The following is a 15,991-nucleotide window of genomic DNA, read 5'->3' as shown; positions in this document are numbered from 1 at the left end:
CACAATCATTATTGCCAGATTAGATGCTTTAATCTTCCATAATGTTGCACCTATTAACCCTTTTTCATTTGTCTAGAGTCTTCTGCAGGTCTTGTTGAGTCATCCAGAAAATGACAACATACACCCAGAGTTACTATGGAATGCTTTACATTAAACCAGATTTTAGTGTCAAACTGTCAATTTGAGGTCCAGACCTAAATCCAAGTAGTGTTTCTCACTGGATTGTTAAACTTGTTCAAAGAGTCGGTCAAATCTGACTGATCTTGAGCTGTTTTTGCATATAAAACTTAGTTTCCCTAGAGACACCAAACTACCAGTAGTTTGTGATTGTTATATTTGTTCTATATCTATTGGTGCGTGGGACTGAATTTGTATGCACAACAAACTTTACATATTTCTATATTCTTTTTTTCAACCAGTTTCAAATTTCTGTTTTCTGCAGGCAACTCTTTGTGAGGATCTATTCTGTGCAATCTCAATAAAATGTTGTGAAGTTTGTGGTTTTAACCTGATAAGATGACGAATAGCAAAGGGTCTGAATACTTTTACAGGGAATTCCATGTTAAAAATGCCATGCAACTTGTAAAGGTAATTCCTCAGTCTGTGTTTCTATTTTTGTACACACAGCTTTAGGTGCAGGACTAACGACGAGTCCTATTTCACTGTTCACCTTTATTACCATGGCTTTCTCTGATTAGTTAAGCTTTTTGTTGGCTTCTGTAGACAGAAAGGGACCAGCATGCTCTCAGGTCACCATGATTCCCTTTACAGTTAGGCTAACTGCCCAGTGAAGTTTGCAGCAACCCTCTGAGTTCAGTCAATAATGAATTATCTCCTCTTCCATCTCTATCTCTCACCTTCTATCTGTCACTGAGGTAAAGCTGTTGCCATGGTCACAAAGAGCCCTTATTTAATTCCTTGAGCTGGTTTCTTATTGGCTTATGTCTTTGTTTTTAACAAACGCAAACAACAAGAACTTTAGACTCCCCCTGCTGGGAAATTTGACTTACCAAAACAAACCATGGCAAAAAACAATAGATATTTATTTATCATAATATTCATCAAAGAGGTTTAAACTTTAGATAGAGCATATGATTTTTGGGCCATTTAAAAATTGTAGATCTCATATTAGAGTTAAATCTACTGTCACGAATACTAAGATTGGTCTTCCTCCTATAGGAAATCATTTTTCTGCATAAAGATTTCCTCAGGGACTTATACAGGCGCATGAATCTGAAGCAGCCGTTTTTTTTCAAGAGCAGTGAAAGACTAAAATCCACATGTATAGTGAGGATTCAGGTCATGGCTTTCCTCGAAGTGTCTCTCCTTTGAGAATTACAGCTAATGTGCTTTCAGCCAATTCCAAAAATGACTCAAAGAGAGCTGTAAGGCCTACATTTTCAGAGTGAGAGGGAGGTAGTGATAGAAAAATGGGACCGAAAAGAAAGAAGAATATACCAGTTTTACTAAAATATACATTTTCCTTTAAATCTTGTCAGACATTGATAAAAAAAGATAAAAATATAAGTGTCATTAATAACAAAACAGGATAAATCAAAGGATTTTTAATTCTGACAAGGGCTACTTTTTACTCTAAAAGAAAAAAAATGTGTGCAATTAAGCACGCATGATTAAAATACAAAAGTCTCAATGACCACCTTGGAAATGTCAAGTATCCATCAAACTCTAACTCAAAGACTCAACAGACAAACATCCATAGCTTTTCGCAATAAATGCTAACCTCAAATAAAGGAGAGTAATCACGCTAAGGGTTGGCTAGTTTCTCTCCTTACATAATGCATCAAATGCTTAAACACAAGTAGTCTTGGTGGATTCCCTGCAATCTTATGAGCATAAGGACCCCACTGCCATTGCACCATCTGAAAACATATTTGATTTAATACATACTTAAATTAGTAAAATAATTAGGATAAACATAATTGAAAGTTTTATACATGAGTAAGGCAACTAAACTACAACAAAAATATGGGTCACCTGCCATAGTAAATGGCATTGGCACTTTATTAAATCCTCCCAATACAACATCCATGATTCAGTCTGTGCCTTGGTCAATTGCAGTATGTATTTGTGCAGCTGTATTTATCCTTTAGCTCATTATTTATTGCTTCCATCATTTGATGTGCAGCCTGCATGATGGAAAATTCATCAAAACCTAAGAAGCCTTTTATGCACCACCTCCACAAACCGCACACCTTAGCTTTTTGTACAATTAGAGTTGAAGTTTGATGATTTTTCAGTGGAAGATTTGTGCTTCTTAGATTCCTTTGAAAATGTTTCTTAAAAAAAAAAAAAAAAAAAAGAAACGTATACCTTAAACAATTATAATATGATGGAAAAAAAACTTTCTTTGGTTAATAGAGAGTTATACACCGCTATTATGTTTAAAAAAACCTGGTATTTTAAGATTTTCAAGTCTCTGTATGAACAATAAGGATTATCCTAAACAGCAATGATCTCTGTAACAATTTCTCTGCCTTATTTGGATAAAAATGCAAAAGTCTAGCTTTGCTTCAGAGTCGTCCTTTGGGAATTTCTAATTCATATGTAATTATTGCTTCTTCCCTGGTGGAGTGCGGGGTCACATTAACAATGACTTCAAAATGCCTTTATTACAACTGTTTTAATCTTGTAGTCAGTCAGTCCTCCTTATTATGCCTTCAGTTAGTGAGAAAAGCTGCTGCACGCCTTTTAAATGGAGCATATTACCTGAGTTTTTTCTTGATTCATCTCAGTCCCTCAGATCAGCTGACCAGAGGTACCCAGGAGGCCCTTGACTTAAGCCTGTTTTGTGGTTGTCATAACCTTCAGGACTAAGATTTTGCACAGGCAAATAGTGTTATTATGTCTGTGCAACCATAATATTGTCCAACAGCAAGAGATTTTTTTTAAAATTAGATCTAAAATTAGAATTTCACTACAAAAGAAAACGTTTTGCTTGATTTCTTTAAAGTATTGAAGCTTTTTGCTTAAAACTTGTGTACATGTGCAGCGCCTTACAGTCAGTGTTTAAAAATGCTAAATAAAACAAGGCAACAGCTAAAACAAATCTCTGAATAGAGCCTAAATTCATTCATGCCTTACTTGTATGAAATCACCCAAGGGCCAGAACTACATTCATACAAAACAGGCTGTGTTCAATTGATGCCATAATGCAACACTGCCATCTGCTGGTCAATATAAGACAGTTGATGAGCAAAGATTTGTTTGTTTCGCTGCTATGATACATTCATGGTGCATAAACTAGAACATTCATTTTATTCATTAAATCAATCATATAGCAAGTCTTTTATTATAGAGACTAATTATAAACAGTGTTGTTATTTAGGTTCATATAGAGGATTATTGGTTTACAGCTAAATAAAACCAACCTTTAGTGTCTCAGAAGGTTAGAACAAGGTGAAAAATGTATATTTTAAATTCAGAAAAACAACATTATCATCTAAATAAGGGACTGACTTGACAGTGCTAAACTTGTCTGCTGTTCACAGAGAGTTTTATTAAATTATTTTGATGGACAGTTGCATGTATGTTACATTTGTTAAGAAAAGGTGCTATAGCAACAGGTTAAAATGCAGCTTTGATTGTGAAGCAAAGTCCAATCAAGGGTTTAGAGGATATTCACAGGGCGTGCACTACATCTGGACACAGAGCTTCAGGACCTGATGCATACAGACGTATCCTGGATTAAACTACAGCTGCTGCATTCCTTCTGTTAAGTCCCTCTCAAAACTGTCAGAAATTACTCAGAACTGCAGAGGCAACTGTAGCTGACTGATCTTCTTTTCCAATGAAAGTGAATTTTGTATTTTAATTGAAAAAAGAACAACTCAGAGTCTAGAAAATTACTGGAAAGCCACAGAATATACTGCTTACAATTCAATTGTACATTTTCCAGTAAGTTTTCATTTGAGGAGCCCTTTCATCTACTCTGCCTCATCAGGTAGTAAGTGGAGCAATCCATCAGAGCAGTTTTAGAGAACTTTCTTTTGCTGACGCCAATACCTGCTTGACAGGCTAGTGAACTGGACTTAAGCCCTGTAGAGAATATATTGGATATATTAAGAGGAAGATGAGAGACACCAGAAACAACATTGTAGATCAGGTAAAGGCCACCAATAAACCTTTCTATGCTTCTACTACGCCTCAGCAGAGCCATGGGCCGGTCACCTCCATACCATGCTACACTGTTGCATGACAACTAACTCTGTACCATGTATGATTTACCTTATTTGAACAGATTTACATATAAAAAATTTTTTTTGATAACATCCTAATTCTTTGAGATTAACCTGGAGATGTTTGCTTCTATCCTGGCTTCTCCAGATTCTCATTACAACAAACATCATCACAGATCTAAGAAAAAAACCCAAACTTCAAGTTTTTTTTAAAGTAATACAATGAGATCATCAAGCACGTGAGAAATCACTCTTTTTTTCTGAAAGTTAGGCACTTGGAAGAAGTTCACGGAACAGACCACAGACATGTCAGGAGTAAGGTTGTGGGGAATAGAAGAGATCCACAGCTCTGGTGGGGGAATCTGTCGAAATCTAATAATCGTGAACTGCACAAATATGTACTCATGAAAAAGTGGTAGGAAGAAAGCCATTGTTAAAGGGAAACCATAAGATGTCTTGTTTGCAGTTTAACAGAAGCCATGTATGAGGCACAGGAAACCTGTGGAAGAAGGTGCTTTAGTAAGATGAAACCAAAACTGGCTAAAATGTCAAAAACTATAACTGATAACTACCACTGGACATCACTCTGGACTCACCACCCCTACTGTCAGATATGGTGGTGGCAGCATCATGCTCTGAAGGCGCATCTTTTAGCAGGGAAGAAGGTCAGAGTTGATGAGCCAAAAATACAGGGATTGTGGAAGAAAACCTGCTGAGTTTAGAAAAGACGTGAGACTGTGTGTGAGGTTCACCTTCCAGCAGGAAAACGACTTAGACAAAAAGACGAGGTTAATGTTCATGAGTTAGAATGGCCCAGTCAAAGTCCAGACCAAAACTGATCAAAAATCTAAGAGACCTGAAAACTGCTGATCACAAATGCTCTCAATTTGACTGAGCTTGAACTTTTCTGCAAAGAAGATTGGACTAAAATTTCAGTCACTAGAGGAGCAAAGCTGGTAGACACAGAACCTAAACACGTACAGCTATAATTGAAGAGAAAAGTGGTTCTAGTATGAAGTCCAAGGGGCTCAAAGCTTTTGCACAATGCTCATTTCAGTTTTTTTATATACAAAAAGAAGGTATACTTTTCTTAAGCTGCAGCCAATTTGTAAAGTGGTGAAAACAAATGGAATGCAGGATGTGAACACATTCTTGGTTGAAAATGAAAACTTTTGCAAACTGGGTGGATGTTTAAAAAAATGAGGAATGGTGCTCATGTCCAGCAGCCAGTTGGAGAGAAACAGGGATACATCCTGGGAAGGTCACCAGTCACTCAAAAGCACAACACACTCTTAAAAGCAATATAAAGAGACAAGTTCCTTATTATCCAGATTGTAAACTATTGAGGGGGAATGATGCACCAGAAAAACCTCCACAAGCTGAAGGATAAAGACCAGATGTTTTGATTCAAAAAGAGAATCTTCTTCAGGTACCTTGCAGAAAAAACAACAACAACAACAACTCAGCACTGTGAAATTACCCCTCTCACAGATTTCTTTTGCTTTTATAACTTCAAAATCATCAAACATATTTCAAAATCATTAAAGGTAACCTGAGGAAATAGAAAAGCAAACAGATTTTTGGAGTAATTTTTGGAGTACTGTTTTAAACAGTATCTTAAAAGCTTATCTTCAACCACAATCTGTCCAGGCTGTGTATTCTGGAGCCAAATGTATTTGCATAGTTTTGTACCATAAATGTTTTAGGTTACATATGGAAAGAAGATAGATGGAAGACTTTTGATGACTTTTAAAAGATTTTAAACAGATAAAATGGATCAGAATCAGATTGGTTCTGAAAAGTTCTGAAAAGATTGAGGCTCTGATAAGGGTTTTATCTTAAAAAATTACATTTATCAAGACAGAGAACTTACACATTTGCTTTGCATGTTAAATACTGGTTAATGCCAATCAAAAAAAAAAATAAAAAAGAAAGAAAAATACAGAAAAAGCAGGTATTTCCAAAAGAAAAAACAGGAAAACAGGAGTTGCATCTAGAAGTAAAAATCGATTCCAGTTGCTGCAAATTTTGACACTCCAAGGCACCTGTAAGGTCTCAACTATTATAATGAACCTATTGGGAAAAAATATTAAAGTTTGTTTTCGAATAATACAGTGTTGTAAGATATTATCTACAATTACTTCTTCTTTTCAATATTTGCGAATAAGGACGAGGACAAAAGCTGGATCCCCCCTTAAAGACTTTTTAAAAATATTTTTCATTTTTACAAAAAGCATTTTGACTCATAAAAACATAAAACCAGTTTTGATGGTAGATTTAAAAACCAATGTTGAACCAACAGTTGAACTTAAACACGAAAGATAATTGGATTAATAAAAGGTCAGCAGACACAGGTAAACAGTCATGTTGTTTATTTTACAAGACATGTAGACAATGTGAACAGTCTAGCAATAAGTGGTTTGACATTCAGAAAAATCTTAATAACCACATTCTATGACCATCTTATAAACAAAAGAAAACTGTTAAATAAAGTGATTATCCCTCTGCGAAAAATACAATGATTTAATACCTGAATTTAAGCTGAACTACAGCTTAGAGGGCGTTGAAGAATACCAGTGTGAAATATTCAAACTGTGCTTTAGAATATTATAACCTGTTAAAACAAATGGACACATTTACAAGGAAGACTTAATGGTCCAATCCTCAATGCTCACTTTACAATCCAATCTCTGCAGGCTTTGTATTACAATGCTCAGTTTACCTTGGTAGACATACAAAAATGCATCAGAAGGAGAAGAAAGAAGTTCAAAATATTAATAAGCAGTAGGGTTAAAGGAGACATTTTTTCCTGTTAAAAGTGCAAATGAACCATTCATTAAAATTACCAAGAGTAATACAAATTAATACTTTAAGCTCCATTAAAAAAAAAAAAAATCTACACCTGACAGATCTATTTTATATGATTTTGAAAAATGCTGCTGCATCAGCAAAAGATCTACCAATACAAGTTTTTAAGGCCAAAATAAGGCCATTATTTTGAGCTCAGTCTAACCGATATATGCTGTCGATATTTTGGAGCAGATTCTTCAAGCCAATATTGCTTTTTACTTCTTCCTGTCACATGTTAATTAAAAAGCACATAATGATAACAGCTGTTAAAGACTGTTGAATTTAAACAAAAATAAACATTTAATTAAAACATTAACAAGAGATAACGAATGGAAGCAGTGGGACGGATGGATGCTGAATGAACTGGCGCACACATGCGTGTATGGAGCGACATAAGAAAAAGTTATCCTACAATATTAGTCAATTACAATATTAATTTTCTTTTTAATTAGAGCAATTTTTGAATGATATCGGATTTCATTTGTTCATCAATTAACTTATAGGCATAAATAAAAGAAAAAGATGGATAGAGGGAACACAAGCAGATGAATAAAAAAGCAGTCGTCAGAAAAGAAAAGAAATGCATCTATTAGGTACGCTCTGGTCAGCAATGATTTTGATTATAAACTGCTGATTCCCATTTCCCAGATTTAAAAATGTATTTTAGTTTATAGGAAAAAAGAAAATACAAATAATGCTGCAGATTCCTTGATTCAGGCTATATATGAATTAGAATAAGAAGAAATCTGATTGATTTTGGATCAGGGTATCTCATTTTAAAAAATAAAAGTGTATCCGAATGGCTCATGTAATTTCTTAGTTTTGGTGAGTTAAAAAAAATAACTGGCTGCACATCACTAACATGAGCCAATCAGGGAAAATTGTCTGAATGGCACTTTGATCGGTCCATCTCAAGCTAACTTACAGTTCAATACGGGCAGAAAATTATAGTATTCACATTCATCGGTAATAAGGCACAAACAACACAGATAAAACTAAGTTTTTAATATATATATATAGTATGAACAACTTTAAACTTGTGTATTAAGGGTATTAAATTGGAGCTTTCCTTTGTCCTGATAAGTGCTTAATATTCTGGATTACTCTCAGATCTGCTGAAATAAAAAGGCATTTTGTAACGCGATAAAAGATTAAAGATAACCCTTAAATATTATCATCTTAAAAGTAAAAGACAAAACAGAAAATGTTAAAAGCTCTTGTAAAACCTTTTGGCAGTAGTTAAAGTTTGCATCCAACGCCATCTTAAACTTAAACATCTTAAACATAGAAGACTAAATTGTTCTTAGTATGAATCTTAGAAAAACAAATGTTTGTTGCTGACAACATAAATACATCTTTAAAAGAGGAATATAGGTAAAGATCAGCATGTTTGAACAGGTTATGGTCTAAAACATGCATTGCAACAGACATTGTATAACAAATACATACATGCTGGTACATAAAGCTTTTTTTCTAATAATACACTACTCAAGATAAATAAAAAGTGTGTAAAATACAATACACTCATGATTTATTTTATGTCAAGTGTTATTAATACAATATTACTGTATAGTGATTGTAAGACATTTCTTTTTAAAAGCAACTTTCCAAACTCATTATTCACCCTTTACCTAGTTTAACAATGCTTCTTTCAAGGCATGGGTTAAACTGGCAAGCATTAATTTAACTTTTTACACTTGCAGAATTTTGGAGAAGATCGATTGAAATCTCATGAACAGCTTGAGCATGGCAACATGAGCTTACAGGGATAGTTCAGGATTTTAGGTAGAGATGCTTTAGAAAAGGTTTGAAGTTAACAACTAGGAGAGGAGGTCAGCACAGACCACACCTTCATGACTCCAGTTTCAAAGATGCATGTAAACGCTTTAAACCATCATTATGTTTGTGTTGGCTGGTTATTTATAAGTAAGCTGATTACTAATTAAAGAGAAACTAGAGTTGGTGTTGGTGTAACACCGATCTTCCTGCATGAAATTGATGTGAAGCATTTATTGTTGGAGTTAAATCCAAACAGAAACCTTAGACGGTAGAAAACATTAATAAGGTCCCATGAAATCCATTCTTATTTTTCTATATATTTTTTCTGAATTTCCTCCTTTCTGCCTAAAAAAATGAACTGAACATATTAAAAGGTATTACATTGGGGCAGTGTAGACGAAAAACGGACAAACTGTTTACTAAAACTGCTAGAACAGTTTTCCCTCTTTACGTTTTCCTTTAGTCTTTCTCGCCATAAAGGTTGCATTTTCTAGTTGTTTCCCACAGGAAGAGAAATAGTGCTGCACCACCTACTGCCTCCATTCCCCATCTAAAAATATTTTCCTCCTCTGTAAATAACTAAACCAACAGAACTCTAATAAAACTAACCAAACCATATTTTTGCAAATTATCGTAGATCTGAATGTTTCTAATGTTTGCTATCATCTCACTTGCTAAGTTGTGGGTCAACTGGTTTCCTATTTAACCCGTTTTGGGGGAAAACATGTTTTTAGCTCAAAGAAAGGCATATAGGTCCATAAATTATTTTAAAATAATATTTATTTTTATTTCAAAAATTATTATATTAAGCATCTTTATTGTAATACTATGCTTTATTTATCAGGGATAATGCAGTAAAACAGTGTTGGCAGAAGGATACTTTTGATCTAATTTGCTTTAGAAGTTAAAGTAAAGCAAAGAAAAAACAGTAAAAGATTAATGTATCCAATAAACTTTTATTTAAGAAGAATTTTTCATGTTAAAAAGTGTCTATCTGCATAAGCTGCCAATACTGGTAGGTCCCATTTCTAACTCTCTTGAACTGTGGTCCCAAGTAGTGCCACACAATATAATTTTAATGATGTTAATAATAATAATAATAATAACGTTTTTTTGTTTATGCAAATTTGCAAAGTGCAACTTGCGGAACTTGCAGCCTTTACAGGAACTAAGCACCCTGTTTAAACCCCTGGCCACTACCGGTCATAACTGAGTCCGGATTAGAATAAACCTCTTTGGCATTTTTGAAACTAGAGTCATGCTGAGTATTGTGGAAGTTTGCTTTGTTCTTAGTTCCCTCTGAGATCAGCTGTTGCTGAGACCAGCAGAACAAACTAAGTTGAGTTTTGAAACATCAATATGATCATTTATGCTGGGAACTGCTAAGAACCTTTCCTAAAAAAATTAATTGCAAAAAAACAAAAACAAAACAATTATCTCTTTCCTCCAAACATTCCTTAAGTCTACCAGAACACATCATTCTCACAAAACTATAAACATACTGTCCTTTGCCCCTCATTCCACTATCATAAATAACAGCTCCGTCATAGAAACAGTCTTAAAGCCATAAAAGAAGAAACTCAAACAGGAACAATGACCCTATTGATAAACTAGTAGGCAGGATGAATCTGGCTTTGTTAAAAAAGCTGCAGCCCAATTTGGATTCAGCTCTTTGCTGCCCTTTTTCTTTTCCAGTTACTTAATATAGAGCTGTTCTGTTCTAACTCAGTATCTGAACAGTCGTAAGGATTATCAGTTATTAACTGAACATTTCCGCATGGCTGTCTTTGTGTAGGCAGTCTGACCACAAAACAAAGATTTAAAAGTGTGAAGTCAGAAATTGTGCATTGTTAGGAAAAAAAGGAACAAAATCTTGCAGAAAAGTGGCGAATTTCCCCTTATTTCTTCCACTATTCAACAGACATGGAATGGGTAAGGATAAAATCTGCCAGTGTATGTGACGAAAGGAAATAAAAACCACACAATGTCCAAACAACGCTTCTCATTTGAGACGCAAATGGTGTCCAAGGGTGCTGTTTAGGATTCAGTGCACACAGCTCCTGGTATTCACTGTGAGCTGATGATGCTTTAGACTCTTATCTCAACACTCACACAAACAGGGAATCCTCAGAGCAGCAAATGGACAACAAGCTCCGAGACCCTCTCCAGACCCTCCACAAAATTAAAGAGGATATTTATTTTTACTGAGTGATTTCACACACACAAAAAAAACAACAGAAAGTGCTGCCATGGTTACTGTCAGCTTCCTTCCTCTCGCTGCATCTCTCTCTCCATCCTCGAAGCAAACAACAGAGAGTAATATCCACTCATGCAGTCTGTCAGGTAGAGGTTTTATTATTTTTTTTGTTTAAATTACCGTGTGAGCTGTGGCCATGGTGCTGATGCCGTGCAGCAGCAGAGCCATTAGGAGTTGGAATACAAGTGGAGAGCGGGAAGGCTTTGTGTGCTGCTGGGTCTGCTGCTGCCTAATCAGGAGGAGATTGTGTTTGAAGTGCAAACAGTTCTGGTTGGGGTTAAGGGTCTGAGTCCTGCTGGGAATCAGGAATACATTAGATTTCTATCTATATCCGCACTCATGGGGAAAGCAGGTTGGGAATAAATCTTCTGCCTGTGATAATAAAGATAGAAGCGAACACTTCCTATTTTGCACTTTTTCCTGAGTCCACTTTCATGGTGATAACAAGTAATGAATCTCCTGTAAGCAGGGGATTTTACAACACAAAATTGGACGGTGCACAGCAAAAAATAAAATCTAAATAAGTAATGTTTTCTTAAAATAAGTGCATTTTTCTTGAATTGAGGAGGTAAATGAGACACTTAGCAAATAAAACAATACAATTGATATCTAAAATAAGAAAAAAACAATTGCATTGTCTTATTCCAAATGCATAAAATCAAATTATCTTTTTTCAAGAGGAAAATATTCATTCCATTTGCAAATTATCTTATTTAACTACTCAAATTAAGGGCAAATGCAATTAATTTAAGAAATGACTACCTATTTCTACATTGTTTTTGGAGTGTGTAGCTGAGCTAACCCACTACAGGTTTAGAAGCGTTGCATGTCTCACAGAACAAAAGGAGCTCTTAAAGGCAAAACATCTCCACAGTATATCCTGCAGCCTGTTCCTGCTACAATAGTTCCCTGTGTGTGATGGTGTGGGTGTACGTGGACAACATGTCTGAATCAGTAACAGAGCAACGGCGTATGTGATGGACAGAACTCGTAACCCCCTCCCCAGAGAAGAGGAGGAACATGAAAGGGAAAAGCAAGAGGCAGAAGCAGCTGACAGTAAAACATGGCCAGACCGGAGGAGACAGAAAGTTGGAAAGGCGTGCAGAAGCCAGAGATTCCTGCCTTTCTTTCACTTTTGCAGGGATCCCCCCTGGTGACTGCACTAGTGAAACAAAACAAAACTGCTGCTGCAGATCAACCTGGCATTCATTCACCTTGGATAGCACACAATGTCCTCTAAACTCTTTGCATTCATTTAAAAATCATAAAAAAAGGCAGAGTGATAATGAACATAAAAACCTTCAAAAAGACATCTATAAATGGTTGGCTGTGAATATCAAGAAGGATCTAACTGTGATGCTGACATTGGAGCCACGCTAACAGCTCTGACTTCTAAAAGGTTTTCTCCATTTTGAATGCATCAAACCAATAGGTAGCAATAGCTGCTAATTACAGTCTGCAGGATGAAACGCTGCAGTTTGTCTGTTTGGCTTATAATTAAAGAGCTACCAAAAGTAAAAAGCGCTGTGACATTATTGCTTAGGTCCTTAAGGCCATGGTTGACTTCAGGGAGCCACACCGTTGTTTGACAGAAAAACAAGAGTAGACGGCTGCCTCCATCAGCGCTTCAACTAAAGCTGTAAAGTAGGTAACAATTAAGTCATTTTTAAAACAATGATTATAATCACTACTATTTAGCATTCAAAACCCAGGATAGAACACATCATTCTAGACTTTCTTTATATTCAAATAAGGTTGGATATTTTAAATTTTGAAGTACTAAATTAAAAGCATCTTGCAAGTTTATCATAATATCCAAGCATTCTTTGATACTCCACCCCCTTTAGCATGATACTCCTAAATAAACAATGCCTTTAATAGTAAATAGTCCATCTCTCTGTAACTTTGTAAGAAATTAAAACACATCTGGTGGAGAATAAAAAATGATGCTAAGCATCATCAAGAACAAGGAAATTTATACAATATCGCCCATAGCAGCTCTAGAAGAGCTGTAGAGATCTGCAGCTCAGGTGGTACAGTTTGTGAGCAGGACAATTATGAGTTGTCTGATCTGCAAAATTAGTAAGAAGAAATCAATAATGAAAGACTATAAGAGAAGCCACAAGTGGACTTTTCCAGTCACCATTTAGGGAAGCTGGCAGGCGGAGCTACAGTGTAATGGTCCACCTCAATTTATTGGTTAGAATGGCCTAGTCAAAGTCAGTTTCCATTCTATTTGTCTAAACTAGACCTATATTGGGAAGTAAAAGCTACATCTATAATCTTTAGATGTGAAAAGCTGGTAGTGACCTCAAAAGATCTGCTCTTTTAAAACAAAAAAGGTACTTTAACCAAGCGGTGACTGACTGAATCGTGCAAATATGCTGCAGATTTTTCACGTTCCTTCATCTTCACAACCATTTTGCTTTATTACATGAAATTCCAATAAATTAAGTTTATGTTTGTAATTTGCTCTGTTTGCTGCTTCTTTCCTGTTACAGCTTTATGTCTACAAATTATTTCAACACTTTAAGGTAGTCTGTATTCACCAAACAGATGATATATGAATCTCTAACAATGAAGTCAACCGTGGCCTTAAATGGGTCTGTAAATCTATAAGCCTAAAAAATGGCTTTTTAATGTTTATAAGCATTGATTTTTAGCTATTTATTAGACTGGCTTGACAGCATTTCTTAGAAATATAAAGAGATGATAAAGAAATGACTGGGATGAACAAAGTAAATGAAGGTCCGGAGGAAAATAATAGTGTTTATGTTGGAATATCAGCGGTTTAAACTATTGTCAGCTTGAACTGTGGTCAGACTGATCGTTCTGACCTCTGAATTTTTCACCTGTAATTTTTGAGAGGGAAAAGGAAACACTTTCTCTTCAACTCAGTAAGTATTGTGTTATATTTGTTAATAGCATTTAAAATACCACGTCTGTAAATACTAAAAGAAAATCTCATTATTGCACTTAGAACCATAGCTTACATTTATTTCTACTTCACTTGAGCAGCATAGGAGACGATAAAAAAAAACACACACACACCCCTCGGCTGGATCATGTGAGGAACATCCCTGATTGAAGGTTCTGCTTGGAAACTGTCTACTGCTGCTGAGTTTCTAGAATCAAAGTGTGTGTTAGCATCATCCACTTAAAGAAGATTAATAAACCCTTCATATAGAGAACACAAAGTCCATCATTAAGCCCAAATGTCTTTCTTGGACAGGAAAGACTGTTACGTCTCACAGGCTTCAGAAAAAGTATGCGGGGCCTGGCGGGATAAGGTTTGGAAGTCTCCTTGGAGCGCTGACTGAGTTATTTTGTTTTTTGCTGTTTTTTTCTTTGAGATCTACAGGCCTTGCTGCTGTGCCGTCTTTGCCGCGGGGAGACGCTCTGTGATCCAGCTCGTCACTTCCTTCAGCACAGACTCGGCCACTTCTGGGAGGTCGTGATGAAGAGCGTGGTATCCTCCTTCATAAATCTGGGGAAAACATTTTGGTTTATCAGATAAAGGATATACATTTATCTAAAAACAGCTAAAAGGAGTTCTTATTAAAAAAGACAGAACATTCTGTACTGTAATAGCCATCTGAAGAGAGAAAGACTCAATCGGTCCTAAACCGAGTTCAGACTAGGAAACCTTGACACCTTAAATCTCCGCTTTGCACAAATCAACACTTCTTTTCTGTTCTGTAAATAAAACAAACAATGATGTTTATTCCTTGCCTATTTGTTCCATTTTTTTTTTATTAAAAATCAAATGTTTTAAAAGCACTGCTTCATGATGGGTTTTATATTTTCTACATTCAAAAAACATAATGAAGTTTAAGTAATTTAAGTTGTAAAAATCCAATAGTTGCCCCTTGAAATCTGCATTCAAACTTGGAAAGTCAAAGGTCCCCGTCACAAGGCCTGAGCTTCCGTTTACTCTGCTAATCATCTACTTAATGCAAAGTTGTTGTTTTTTTTTCTAATTAAATATAGAAATATATTTTTTAATGTAGACCCCGTACTTGTTAAAGGCTTGGGTTTTAGAGCCTTTAAATGTCTGAAAGAATCATAAAATAATATTCAGATAATAACTGTCAGGTAACAAATAAAATATTCCAAATTATAGAATATGTTTTTCATTATTCGTGGCATAAAGCACAGCATTAGTCTTGTGAACCTTATATGAAAAAAGAGACTGTCATGATGGTATTTTACTCAAAATGCTACCTTTTATTTAATGTGTTACTTAGAATTAATCTGTAAATCTATATCTATATAAGTACATTTATATTTAAATAATTTCCCAACTTAACAGATGATACTTGGATATTAGGAATAAAGTTGGTGCTTTTACCTTGCATTAACATGTTTAGGTCAGAAATAGAAAATATTGTTTCTTTGTGGTGCAGTGTGTAGCACTGTTGCCTTGCAGCAGGAAAGGTTCAGGGTTAGATCCCTGCTCCAGGGTCTCTCTGCATGTTTTTCCCATGGGTACGTATGCTCTCTCCGGGTCACAGTCCACAAACATGACTGTTAAGTTAACTGGCTTCTTTAGATTCTCCTTGTGTGCAGGGTTGTACAGTATGTCTCTGTGTAAAATTTAATAGCAAAAGAGACTTGGTAGTAGAATTTTATTGATTTAAATCGCTATGTAGAAAACATTTCCTAGCTGTTCTACGTAAATGTTACTCCAGATTTTTATCAGTGTATTAGAATGTTGGAATACTAGCATTAAAGAATGTAAAACATTTAGTGCAAATAACTTCCTTAAAAACTACTACATTTAGAGCGTGTTTTATCTGTAGTTTCTGCTATCAACATTATAAAACAAAAGTTTGATTGTATTTATCTTAAAATATTTTAGAAGCAAAGAAGAGGATGAGTCCATGGAAGTAGATTAACTGTGTTTACA

At 35.3% G+C, this 15,991-nt stretch overlaps 1 protein-coding gene across 2 annotated transcripts in view; it reads right to left on the bottom strand.

The window, feature by feature from the left end:
- Positions 1-11,712: 11,712 nt before the first annotated feature.
- mgll (monoglyceride lipase) overlaps positions 11,713-15,991 on the bottom strand; it is a 44,488-nt gene continuing 40,209 nt past the window's right edge. For both annotated transcript variants that reach the window (XM_038294040.1, XM_038294039.1), the window contains one exon: positions 11,713-14,569. In XM_038294040.1, coding sequence (XP_038149968.1) covers positions 14,438-14,569 — 132 coding nt within the window. In that variant the 3' untranslated portion in view covers positions 11,713-14,437. The remainder of the gene's footprint in view (positions 14,570-15,991) is intronic.

This window comes from Cyprinodon tularosa, unplaced genomic scaffold (genome assembly GCF_016077235.1).
Source record: "Cyprinodon tularosa strain WSP-4 unplaced genomic scaffold, ASM1607723v1 ctg333, whole genome shotgun sequence".
Taxonomy (NCBI): Eukaryota; Metazoa; Chordata; class Actinopteri; order Cyprinodontiformes; family Cyprinodontidae; genus Cyprinodon; species Cyprinodon tularosa.
This window is presented reverse-complemented; position numbering and strand designations above follow the sequence as displayed.